General features: G+C 32.3%; 1 protein-coding gene across 1 annotated transcript; it reads right to left on the bottom strand.

Moving 5' to 3' along the window:
- Positions 1–87: 87 nt before the first annotated feature.
- On the bottom strand, positions 88–10871 carry LOC140862040 (uncharacterized). Its single transcript, XM_073265046.1, has 5 exons — positions 10649–10871; positions 10067–10567; positions 9834–9988; positions 854–2464; positions 88–615 (listed from the first exon to the last, which is right to left on the bottom strand). Exons 1-5 carry the CDS (start codon positions 10869–10871, stop codon positions 88–90), a joined length of 3018 nt encoding a protein of 1005 aa, XP_073121147.1.
- Positions 10872–13079: the final 2208 nt, after the last annotated feature.

The following is a 13079-nucleotide window of genomic DNA, read 5'->3' on the forward strand; positions in this document are numbered from 1 at the left end:
TTTTTTTAGAGGTTTAGCATGCGTACCTGGGATCCATTTGTCTTGATATGTTCTAATTTGTTCCCCATTTCCAACTCTCCAACACAATCATTTTTCAAGCAACGATCTGCTCCATATGAAGGATCTCCAAATGAATGAAGGGTTACTGCCACATTTTGCTTCCATAACATCTTGGTGTTTAAAGTATCTTGCTTTAAGAACTTTAGCCACCGATGAGTCAGGTCGAGTAACAATACGCCAAAGTTGTTTAGCTAGGAGTGCCTTGTTAAAAGATTGAAGGTGTCTAAAGCCCAAACCCCCCAAGCACTTTGGTTTGCATAATTTTTTCCATGATTTCCAATGCATCTTCCTTCGACCATCTTCCATTCCCCACCAAAAATTGGCACATTCCCTTTCTATATCCTCACAAATAGAAACCGGTATTCGAAAACAAGACATGACATAGGTGGGGATCGCCTGTAATACAGATTTTATAAGAATCTCTTTCCCTCCTAATGAGAATAATTTGTTGCACCACCCCTTAATTCGCTTCACAACTTTCTCTACCAGATACCGGAATTGTAATCTTTTGCTTCTAATCGTGAAAGTCGGGAGGCCCAAATATACTTCGTGCCCCTGGACAATTGGGATGCATAATGATGTTTTAATCAAGTCCATCGTCCCACCATCGGTATTTGGGCTGAAGGAGAGTGAAGATTTTTCAAAATTGATAAGTTGTCCAGAGGCTTTCTCATACAAATTTAAACAAGATTTGATTCCATCACATCCTTCTTTTGTTGCATTAAAAAATATGAGGCTATCGTCTGCAAAAAAAAAGGTGAGAAATCGATGGAGCGGAGGAAGCAATTCTAACTCCAGAGAAAATGTTTCGAGCTTCATAAGTAATAAATAACGACGAGAGTCCATGTGCACATAGAACAAAAAGATAAGGGGATAATGGATCAACTTGTCGTATTCCTCTCTCCGGGACCAGCCGTCCACAAATATAACCATTAAGAGAGAACATGTACCTGACAGACCGAACACAACCCATCACTTTGCGGACCCAATCATATGTGAAACCCAAACGAAGCATGACACTTTCCAAAAAATCCCACTCAACTCTGTCATATGCCTTGCTCATGTCGAGTTTCAATGCTGCATATTTCCGCTTACCTTTTTTCTTACTACGGATCCAGTGTAATGTTTCAAAACCAAGGATGATATTGTCTGAAATGAGTCTTTCTGGGATAAAATCACTCTGAAACTCATTCACTGATTTTTTGAGTAATGGCCTCAATCTGTTTGTCAATGCTCGAGCAATTATTTTGTAGACAACATTACAGAGACTAATAGGGCAAAAATCTTTCAGTGTCATTGGATTTTTGATTTTTGGTATCAAAGTAATAATGGTGTCATTCCATTCAGTCAAAGGTTTACCCTCATTAAGCACTCCCAACACCATTTGAGAAACATCAAATCCAATAATATCCCAAAACTTTTGAAAGAAGAAAGCAGACATACCATCAGGCCCCGGTGCTTTGTCAGGATGCATATCAAATAATGCTTTTCTCACTTCTATAGCAGAGAAAGGAGCACAAAGTATGGCATTTGAAGTGGCATCCACCTTCGGCTCAATACAACTCAAGACAGAGTCCATATCACTAGTTGTAGGATTTTGTGACTTGAAAAGGTTCGCAAAGTAGTCCATCACAATTTCAGACATGCTATTCCTATCAGTGCACCAATCACCATGCGATGAAACCAAGCCACTGATAAAATTTTTTGATCTCCTAACTGAGGCCTGACCATGAAAATATTTAGTGTTCTTATCACCAAATGCTAACCAATTTAATCTGCTCCTTTGCTTCCAATATAGTTCTTCCTTCATACTTAGCCTTTCAATCTCACGCTCTAGTTTCAAAATCTGCTGGGTTGAGGCAGTCCAATTAGAAAGTGTTTTGAGCTTGTTCAATGTTCCCCTTTTTTCCTTGATTTGATTCGGTATGCTCCTGAAACGATCACCCGCCCATATTAACAGAGTTTCTTGACAAGCACTAATACGACTTTGAAGGGTTAGAACCGCATTCTCTTTCTGCCACCCTTTTTCAATTATCTCAAAACAATCAGGTTCTGTAATCCAATGAGTCTCAAAGCGAAACAACCTCCTTCTAATGATTGGAATTTGTAGGATAGTTCCAAGCTCGAGAAATATGGGGCGATGGTCCGAGTGATAGAACTCCAGAGACTGTGCACGAGCTGCTGGATACAAAGAACGCCATGCAAAGGTTCCCACATATCGATCAAGGCGTTTGAAAATAAGCTCCTCAAAAGGGCGGGGGTTCACCCATGTATAAAACTCTCCTTGACCATGTATATCATGCAATGAACAATAATCAAGTGTGTCACGAAAAGCCTGCATCTGGACATACGGTTTAGCATTCCCTCCCAACTTCTCACTATCATAGCATATACCATGTATATCCTGCAATGAACAATAATCAAGTGTGTCACGAAAAGCCTGCATCTGGACATACGGTTTAGCATTCCCTCCCAACTTCTCACTATCATAGCATATTTCATTAAAATCTCCACCGACAAGCTAGTAAATTCTATATTCATAAATATTTACATTTAAAGAGTATGTAGAAGTTTCATAACTAATACATGAAAATTAAATACAATGTTTTTTGAATGAGAATTTAACGATGCACAAAAAGCATTTCTATTTAAACCAAAAAAAGAGATAATATAACGATTTAGAAATTTTTTCAACCATTATAGTTTCTAAACTGAAACTATCGAGATGGTCATCTACGAGCTTCGAACAGTTGAATAGAACTTGAAATGAATAAAATCATTGATATCTTTTCCATGTTGTGAAAGATTTATTTTTGTGTTTTGCCTTTCTAGGATTGATAGTTAATATTGTGTTTTCTATCTATATATTTGATATATTTTAAACTATGAATTGTTTTGATTTGAATTGAGACAATACAATATTTCTAGATTTAAAATATGGTTGATTGAGTTAATTATATTAGGAGATATTATCACTTATTCAACTTTTATATCTATCTTCTAATTTAAATTACTTACCTTATCTATGCAGATTTCTCACGCTTAAAAGTAAGCAGATTGGCGTGCAGAACGTAGTGTGCATAATAGAGAGAGCGAGAGCAGAGAAACACATAGAATGCACAAGAGAGTTTCACGTAGAAAATTCAGAGACGCATTCACGAGAAATCAAGAGCTCTGAATTACATAAAAATATTGGAGATTTCACAGCCGTGGTTGCTGTGTTTCTGAATTGCCGTGAAGCTTGTCGAGAACACTTGAAGATTACACTTGCAAGAGTGTTGATCGAAAGACCGTTTGTGGTTCTCGAATTTCGGCAATCGGGATCAACTCCATCTGGTTTTATCGTTCTGTTTTTCGTGATTTTCGTTGATGCCTTACAGGTTTGAGAGCATTGAAGATTGGTGATCGAAGTCGTGTTGCTCTCGTATTTTGGCATCAAGGATCAACTCCTTTCTTTGGTTTTCTTGTTCTACTTTCAGTAGACTTTTAAGGGAGTTGTTTTATTCTTTATTTTCTCACATGTTTTGAGAAAAATGATTTTTACAATAATTCACTAGTTTTAGGATTTGTAAAACTCTTTGATTTATTTTTTAGTGAAAGTTTTTCCCTGAGGCGTTGCAAGAGTATTGTATACTCTTGCTTAAATATTTGAGTCAGTTTATTTGGTTGCTTATTTATTTACAATACTCTTGCTTAAATATTTGAGTCAGTTTATTTGGTTGCTTATTTATTTTATTCATGCTTTCATAAATTCTACTGCATGTTACTCAAGGTGTTATTCAAGATGTTGTCAACACCTTGTGACAACATCTGAATCTGTTTGTATGTACAACCTCTTATTACTTTAGTACTTGTGCTTATTTACTCTTGAGTATTTTTATTGTTGGTTTGCTGTTAATATTCACATTTTAATATTTTTGCTGCATGTTGTGTAGGATGTTGTCAACATCTAGTGACAACATCTGATTCTGATAATTTTTATGAACCATGATATACCTTACAAGTGGCATCAGAGACTACTCTTGATACACTAAGAGCTGATTCTGGATTATTTTTTCAGGAATATTATGGATTCAACAACAGCAAACTCATTCTTCAAACCTCAAGAAGTATTTTTTTTTTCTGATTTGGGAGATGACTCGATCTCACTATTCACAAAGAAGTTTGGTGAGTATCTGAAGAAGATGAGGGAGACAAAAAAGATCGATCAGAAACTCAAAGCTCAACTTTTTCCGGCTGCTAATAAACCGTCTCACAAAATACCTACTCGAAAATTAATTAACTTAACGAAAGATAATGAAAATAACATTAAATTTAAAAATTCATGTTAATTACTCATATGTGAATAATTTGAAAAAAAATTTAAAACATTGGAATACACAATTTTTTTTTCTCATATCTGATTTTATCGTATCATTTTTTTTTGTTATATTCTTATCGCAATTATCTATCATCATGTTTTATTAAAATAATTTATAAATATAATCCACAAGAAAGCGTTGGTTGGAAAAAAATATTACAAATTATAAAATTAGAAACCTAAAAAATATATCAAAATGATTTTTTATTTAGTTTTATTTAAGTAATTTATAAATAAAAATCATAAAAAATGTTAGTTGCAAAAAAATTTGATTTAAACACATAAGTTCAAATAGACACGAAATTCTCCCTAAGTGTAACAGAGTTTCCTGAGACATTCAATTTATATTTAAGTGTTTCTAACCATATTATCGAGAGCTAGCAAAGAGCAGTGTGCTACCGAGTTTGTAGCGAAATTGTGCTCAGTTGAGGCGCTCTCGACTTCTATGGACTAACTATAGATGAAATTATTGTCCTGAATCCTTAATAGTTATGTAGTATCTGCTGGATTAGCAAATACTTTTAGATTTTTTTTAAAAAAAAATAGTGATATGACATCCACTTATCTTTAGACTGGTACTTAGATTATGTGCTACCAGTTTTTTAGAGGTACATAACTATTGACATAGGTATCCAGCTGAATATGCATGTTTATGTATTGCATTATTATCTATCATATGATGTATTTTTATCCCGTAATGTTATGTATGAACATGTGATAAACATGTTGAGTCTGATATCCCTTGAGATAGTCAGTTTAGTTGGATCGCTTAGCTCTTGTTTCTTGTAACCGTGTGACACTCACTGGATCAATAAAATAGCGTGTGCGGTTACCTATGACAGTGTTTGTCCAAGATTACTGTCAGTACATTTGAGGACACCACATCAGTCACATACCGGCATAGTCTCAGACCTCTCTCATTTCGGTATAAAATCGGTTCATTCATGTTTTTCTTTACCTAGAAGTCTGTCAACAGCCGCTTCTTTTAATTTTTTGACAACGACGATTACTCTCCACCCTCTTGTCAGTCTCGGACGTCACAAGTACAGTCTATAACTTTGACTTTGTGCAATGATGCAACATAACTACGTAAGGTGAGTGAACTCTTTACACTAAATGAGATACTTGTATATTTGAGTTTTATACAACTTAACCCATTTAATATTTTCATTAGTTCACGTTGTGTTGCATCTTTTACTCCACTTACATTGTAGTGAGTCATTGTAGCTCAATCAAATGTTAATTTTTGAGATTTTTTTTTTAACTAAACGAAGCCTCACACTTTCCCCGATCTTCAATCTTCAGAATTCAATATTATTAAGCTATAGGTAATAGCCATGTTTTCAAAACCGGACCGGACCTTCCGATTCGACCGGTTCGATCATGAACCGATCACTGGTCTGGTCCGAATCACCCTTAAAAACCTCTTTAGCGGTCAAAACCGGTCGAACCGGTTAAAACCGGCCAAAAAACCAGTTCAACCGGGTTTTTATTATTATTTTTTATTTTATTTTTTTTTATTTTCAAAACTTAATTTAATATTTTATTATATATATATATATATACAAGATTATTTGGAATTTGTACTTCATTAAAAATATTATTTTAATAATATTAGAGTTTTTTTTAAAATTTATTTATTTATTTATTTATTCTTAAAAATATATAACTATGATTAATATTTTGAACATATTTATATGGTTATTTAGTTTTCAAACTATGATAAATATATTTTTTTTTCTATTTCTATACATTTTTAAGGTTTTTAAAAATTTTAAATATATTATTAATTATATTATATTATATAAATGGTTTTTCGGTCCGACCGTCCGGTTAAAACGGTCTGACCGGTTGAAACATTTTTTAAGGTAAACCGGTTCGATCACCGGTCCGGTTATGAAAACATTGGGTAATAGACAATTATTTAGTTTTTATTTGTGGTACTTTTTGTTTAATTGTGTAGTTTTTTTTCTATATCTTGTCTAGTTCATGTTTTATGGTTTTTTTTTTAACTTTTATATTAATGATTATATGTATTACATGCATACAATATACATCTAAAATTAATATTCTAAATATCAATATTTATGCGTCAAAATAAATTCATTGAATCATAATTTAAGAACTATTTACAAACTAAAATATACATCATAATTAAGATTCAAGATTAACATGCTGACATATAATTGTAATAAAAATATTAAGAATAAATGGCGTTAGTTCAAAAGACAAAATATGATAATTGTAAATGACTTTAGCTTAATTAATTTGAATTTTTTTAATATATTTGTTTAATTAATTATTAGAAAGTTTTCAATATAGTATGTTGATAATTGTTTTTTTTTTTTGTATGAGTTAGTGATTGAGTCCTGTATGATCATATTTTGAATTTTTTTTCCGCCTTAAGCTCTAATAATAGTGTCTTGTGAGTTAAATACCAAATGAACAAATTATCAAAACAAAAACTAATTATACAATTCAAGTAATTCAAATGGAAAAAAAGAAGAAAAATATAGCTCACAATAATTTCTTCACTATGTTTTATGCAAGTAATGTATACACATAAATCTTATAAATTAAATTAATTAGAAAGTCACAAATAAACACCATTAATTAAAGTCATTAAATAAATAAATAATTTTTTGTAAATTTACAATGAAACTTGCATATTTACATATAAAAATTAATACTTGGAAGCATAAGTTTTAGTTACAAATCACAATTAAAGAGATAAAAAATAAGAATTCAAATGAAAAAAATAGCTCACAATAATTTTTTCTCCATGTTTTATTCAAGTAAATGATAAATGTAATCCAACCAATTGGTGCAAAAATTTTTTTAAAAACACATTATAGTTGTAACGTCACAAAATATTGGTTGCAACAAAATTTATTTAAGCACATAAGTTCTAGCTTTATTTTTAAAATAATCAATGGACATAGAGACAAAGTGCGAAGAAAAACCAAACAAACAATGCCAAAAAATATTAATGAAAAAATGAAAAAAAAAACAATTAATTTTAGCTTTATTTTAAAAATAATCAGTAGACTTGTTAAAAATAAAGTGTTATGAAAAAACCAAACAAACAATGCACAAAATAATTAATGAGGAAATTAAAAAAACAATTAAATTAAATGGAGAATTAATTTCAACTAAAAAAATATTGGCTACAAAAAAAATTTATTTGAAAACATAACTTTTAGTTAACAACCACAACTAAAGAGATAAAAATAAGAATACAAATGAAAAAAAAAACAGATAGCTCACAATAATTTTTCATCATGTTTTATAAGAGTACTAATGTATAAACATAAACCATATAAATTAAATTAATTAAAAATCCAAAAAGAAACATCATTAATGTTAGGATCGGAAATGTCTTTCTTAGTTATATGAAGTTCAGATGGGTAAGTAAATGAACTCTTGTCTTTCTCGTGTGTCTATGTTAATCAACCAACTTAAATCAGTGCGAAAGAGATTGATTAACAGATCGAACACAGATCAAATGGCTTGGTCGAATTTGTGAAGTGAGTGAACGTGTTAGGCAGAAGAGAAATAACACAATGACTTGTTTTTGGATGTTCGGAGCTCAATCTCCTACGTCACCCCTTCTTCTGTTTCCAGAAGGATTTCACTAGAAGACTTTGATCTTATACAAACAATTTGCACAGATCCGATCCAAGATTGGACTTATACCTCTGCCTATCTCAGAACTCCTAGACACTCAAGAACTCAGTCCTCGACTGATCCTTGTTACAAATATAGTGTTTTGACAGACCACTCAACTGATCTGGTACAGTATTACAACTGAATAAACTCAGCACAAATGATCCTCACTTGATCTGATATGATGCTAAGTGTGTGCTTGATTAATCTGATCTGATTGCTGTTTGAAGCTCTCAACTTTCTGATCGTGTATTCTCTTTTCTTGTGTAGCTCTGTTCGTGTATATCCTTTTCTTGTGTAGCTCTTGTATTTATAGCCTCCAGAAAGTAGCTGTTGAGCTGTCACATCTTCTAAAAAGAAGCCTCCAATATTTGACTTTTTCTCCAACGTTCAAATCTTCATTTAATGATTTTGTCTTCTAGCACAACGACTCTTTGATCTTCTAGGCTCTTCCATAATCATTTGATCTTGCTTGATTGATCTGCTTACTTGATTGATTTCCAGATGATGTTTCTTTGATATGCTTTCTTGTGCATAGATCTGCTTCTTCTGCTTCTTCTCGACTGATCTACTTTCTTATGCTTCTTCAATTGATCTGCTTCTTCAATTGATGACTTAAGTAATTTTTCAAACACCGAAACTTAGATCTTGAATTCCTAACAATTTCCCCCTTTTTGGTGTTTGATAAAACTAAGCAATTTATCTGTCATTTTCCCTCTTTTTGACAATTGCATCAACTGATTATCTTTCCCTTTTTAGTCGTTCTTTGATCTGCTCTTACTTTCTTTAAATCTGTTCCCCCTTAAAAGGTGATTCCAAATGAAGTGTTCACTTGGATGAATTGATTGATCTGGTTGATTGATCTTTTCTGGTGATATTGAACTGGTCCTTTTTAATTGTTTCTGGAGATCAACTCATCTGTTCTGGTCAAATTTTGATATTGTCTGGTTTATTTTGATCTGGTCTGGTTCGAACTTTGATCTTTTCTGGTTTGATTGATCTTGTCTGATCTGGTTGAACTTTGATCTGGTCTGGTTTGATTTGTCTTCTCTAGTCCAATCTGATTTGATTTGACGTTGATCTGGTCCAATTTTAATCTGATCTGGTATGATCTTTGATCTGGTCTGGTTGATCTTTGATCTGGTCTGGTATGTTTCTTCTGATCTGATCTGCTCCAACTTATCTGGATTCTTATCTCTTGCTCTGTATCTTTGAGTTGATATGTTACCGCCAAGTTGATTTGGCTCCTTTTGCGTCTATTGATCTGCTTTGCTCAGTTCTTCTGTTCTTCTTTCTTCTTCTCTAATTAAGATGCCAGAGAAAATCTTCATTCCCCCTCAAACTGTTGCGTTTCTCTCCAAATTTTGGGTTGTGTGATGTATTCTTGTGATCTTCAAAATCTCTTTTATATGTTGATGAAATCCCATCGATCTTTTATTTTTCACAGTTCATCTGCAAATACAAATAAAAAATATGCTACGGTACCCATATCTTATGTGGGTCTTCGATGGATTAGTCCTTTAGGAACCCAAGCTTTGATTAATCTAACAGGTCGATCATTGAAAGTGTCCCATAAAGTTTGTATATTGTGCCGTGTGTGATGGTGATATGTATGTGAATGATAAATATGATATGCATTGTGTCGTTTGTGCATTGAATATGTCTGTCTAGATTGATTGTACAAGTTAGGCATCCAATATCTCTTTTGAACGGATCTATTTTTGAAATAGGGTGGTCTATGTTGTACCTTCATAGAGTCTTGTCTTGCTTGACCATATGCAGACCGAACTAGTCTTTTCTTGATCCAACTTGAGTTAGAACTCTCTGGTTCCACATATCCCAATCCTCGATTGTAAAGAGTTTTTGGTTGAGATATAGGTGAACTGACATGATTATCAGGTTCTATATTTTCATATATCATGCTGGACTTGACAAATTTCACATAATTTGAAGTGTTCTTGTTCAGACAGGATTGAGTACTTTTCTCAGTTGATCTACAGTCCTTGTCATCAAAGCCGAGACCTGTCTTGTCTCCAAAATACTTTTGTGACTCTTGCATCTCAGTCAACAAAACAGAGGACTTATTCCATGTGGTTATCCGTTCAGTAAGTTTTAAGTTTTCTAACTTTAACTGCTGACTTTCCACTAGTAGCTTATCATTTTTAGTCTTAAGCTTGACAATCTCTGCTTCTAGACTGATTTTCTCAACTGATGTTTCCCAATTGGGTTCAGTTGAGCAGTCCGACAGATCATTTTGCTTGGCTTTAACTTCCTCAAATGCTAAGCACAGTCGTTGATACTCATTACTCATGTCATGTAATGCATTTGCTAAATCTTCTCGTGTAAATTCATCTGAGTTGAAATCAAATACCTGTTCACTGGAGAAGAGTTGATCTGATGATTGATTGTTGATAGATGGTTGGTCACTTTTGGCCATGAGGCAACTATCTTCATCTTTGTCATCAGAACTTGATGTGCTCACTGAACAACAAGATTCTTCAATAAAAACAATTGGTTTAGTTGAGCAACTTTATTGTAAGTCAGATGGATGGATTGGTTGACTTGTGCTCTCTTCATCATTTGATCTGGAACTATCTGAGCAGCAGGGTTCTTTGAGATCTTCAATTAGTGGACACTTGATCTGCTCAGCCTCCTCATTATTTTCAAATTTGATCAACTTTTGCCAAAGATTCTTAGCAGTGGAGCATGTCTCAATAGTTTTGGCAGTGCAGTTGTCCACGGTGGTGTACCAGAAGCTTTTAGCGATCTCACTGAATGCAGCCATTTGAATATGTTCAGAGACGAGAAGGTACCTCTCTCTGATACCACTTGTTAGGATCGAAAATGTCTTTCTTAGTTATATGGAGTTCAGATGGGTTAGTAAATGAACTCTTGTCTTTCTCGTGTGTCTATGTTAATCAACCAACTTAAATCAGTGCGGAAGAGATTGATTAACAGATCGAACACAGATCAAATGGCTTGGTCGAATTTGTGAAGTGAGTGAACGTGTTAGGCAGAAGAGAAATAACACAATGACTTGTTTCTGGATGTTCGGAGCTCAATCTCCTACGTCACCCCTTCTTCTGTTTCCAGAAGGATTCCACTAGAAGACTTTGATCTTATACAAACAATTTGCACAGATCCGATCCAAGATTGGACTTACACCTCTGCCTATCTCAGAACTCCTAGACACTCAAGAACTCAGTCCTCGACTGATCCTTGTTACAAATATAGTGTTTTGACAGACCACTCAACTGATCTGGTACAGTATTACAACTGAATAAACTCAGCACAAATGATCCTCACTTGATCTGATATGATGCTAAGTGTGTGCTTGATTAATCTGATCTGATTGCTGTTTGAAGCTCTCAACTTTCTGATCGTGTATTCTCTTTTTTTGTGTAGCTCTGTTCGTGTATATCCTTTTCTTGTGTAGCTCTTGTATTTATAGCCTCCAGAAAGTAGCTGTTGAGATGTCACATCTTCTAAAAAGAAGCTTCCAATATTTGACTTTGTCTCCAACGTTCAAATCTTCATTTAATGATTTTGTCTTCTAGCACAACGACTCTTTGATCTTCTAGGCTCTTCCATAATCATTTGATCTTGCTTGATTGATCTGCTTACTTGATTGATTTCCAGATGATGTTTCTTTGATCTGCTTTCTTGTGCATAGATCTGCTTCTTCTGCTTCTTCTCGACTGATCTGCTTTCTTATGCTTCTTCAATTGATCTGCTTCTTCAATTGATGACTTAAGTAATTTTTCAAACACCGAAACTTAGATCTTGAATTCCTAACAATTAATTAAAGTCATTAAACAAACGAGAAAATATTTTTAAATTCACAATATATAGAACCTGCATATTTATATATAATAAAAATAAAAAGTAATGTTTGAAAAGATAAGTTTAACTTGGCAAACAACCGATACTAAAGAGATAAAAAAATAATAATTCAAATGAGAAAATAAATAGCTTACAATAATTTTTTCACCATGTTTTATGCAAGTAATATTTAAATAAACTATATAACTTAAATTCATTAGAAAATAATTATAAAGAAAGCTCATTAATCAAAGTTATTAAACACACAAGGACAACCATATAATATTTATAAATTTACAATAGAACTTGCATATTTATATATAATAAAAATAAAAATTAATATTTAAAACATAAGTTTTAGCAAACAATCACTACCAAAGATATAATAAATAATAATTCATATGGAAAAATAAATAGCTTACAATAATTTTTTCATCATATTTTATGCAAGTAATGTTTAAAATATGAAATCAAATGGAAAAAAAATAGCTCTCAATAATTTTTTCATCATGTTTTATGTAAATAATGTTTAAATATAAACCATATAATTAAATTCATTAGAAATTAATAAAGAAAAAGATTTAATATAATATAATATAAATAATAGATATTAATATTTATTATAAATTGGTTCAGTTTTAACAGGATATATATGTATAAATTTGGTTTAGTTTCTGTCATTAAATAATAATAATAATAATAATAATACGTTTCAATTTGTAACCGAACCGATCGACTCTCATCCCTCGTTAGAAGTTCAAGAGATGTATATAAATAAAATATATCAAAAACACATATAATTTGAAACAATGAATTGGAAAAATAAAAGATAATCTGAAAGATTGTCGGTAGTCTCAAGATCAACCAATTAACATTAACTGTTCAATTTTTTTGAGAAAAAAATGTATATTTAAAAAATAAAAATATTCGTTGAGCAATTAACAAAAGATCATTATTTTTTTTTTTATATAAACAAAAAATCATTTTAGTACCTATATAGGCTATAACTTGTACAAACATCAAGTTTCTCGGTCTCTCTGGTTTTATATATCTCATATTTAATTTAAAAACTACGTATATGATTATTGAATATTTGTAATATTTACTAGATATTAATAAATAGATATTTAACTTTGTTCATCGTGCGTACGTGTAGGGTGAGCAATTTTTC

This window comes from Henckelia pumila, chromosome 4, assembly GCF_033568475.1.
Source record: "Henckelia pumila isolate YLH828 chromosome 4, ASM3356847v2, whole genome shotgun sequence".
NCBI classification, from domain to species: domain Eukaryota; kingdom Viridiplantae; phylum Streptophyta; class Magnoliopsida; order Lamiales; family Gesneriaceae; genus Henckelia; species Henckelia pumila.

Excerpts from the sequence above, each read along its gene's own strand:
- LOC140862040 (XM_073265046.1), bottom strand. The coding sequence starts at position 10,871 with ATGGCTGCATTCAGTGAGATCGCTAAAAGCTTCTGGTACACCACCGTG. Across the intron at positions 9,989-10,066 it reads CTGTAGATCAACTGAGAAAA|AACCTGATAATCATGTCAGT; the intron begins GTACTCAATCCT and ends ATGAAAATATAG. Across the intron at positions 616-853 it reads CTCGAAACATTTTCTCTGGA|GGGCACGAAGTATATTTGGG; the intron begins GTTAGAATTGCT and ends CCAATTGTCCAG.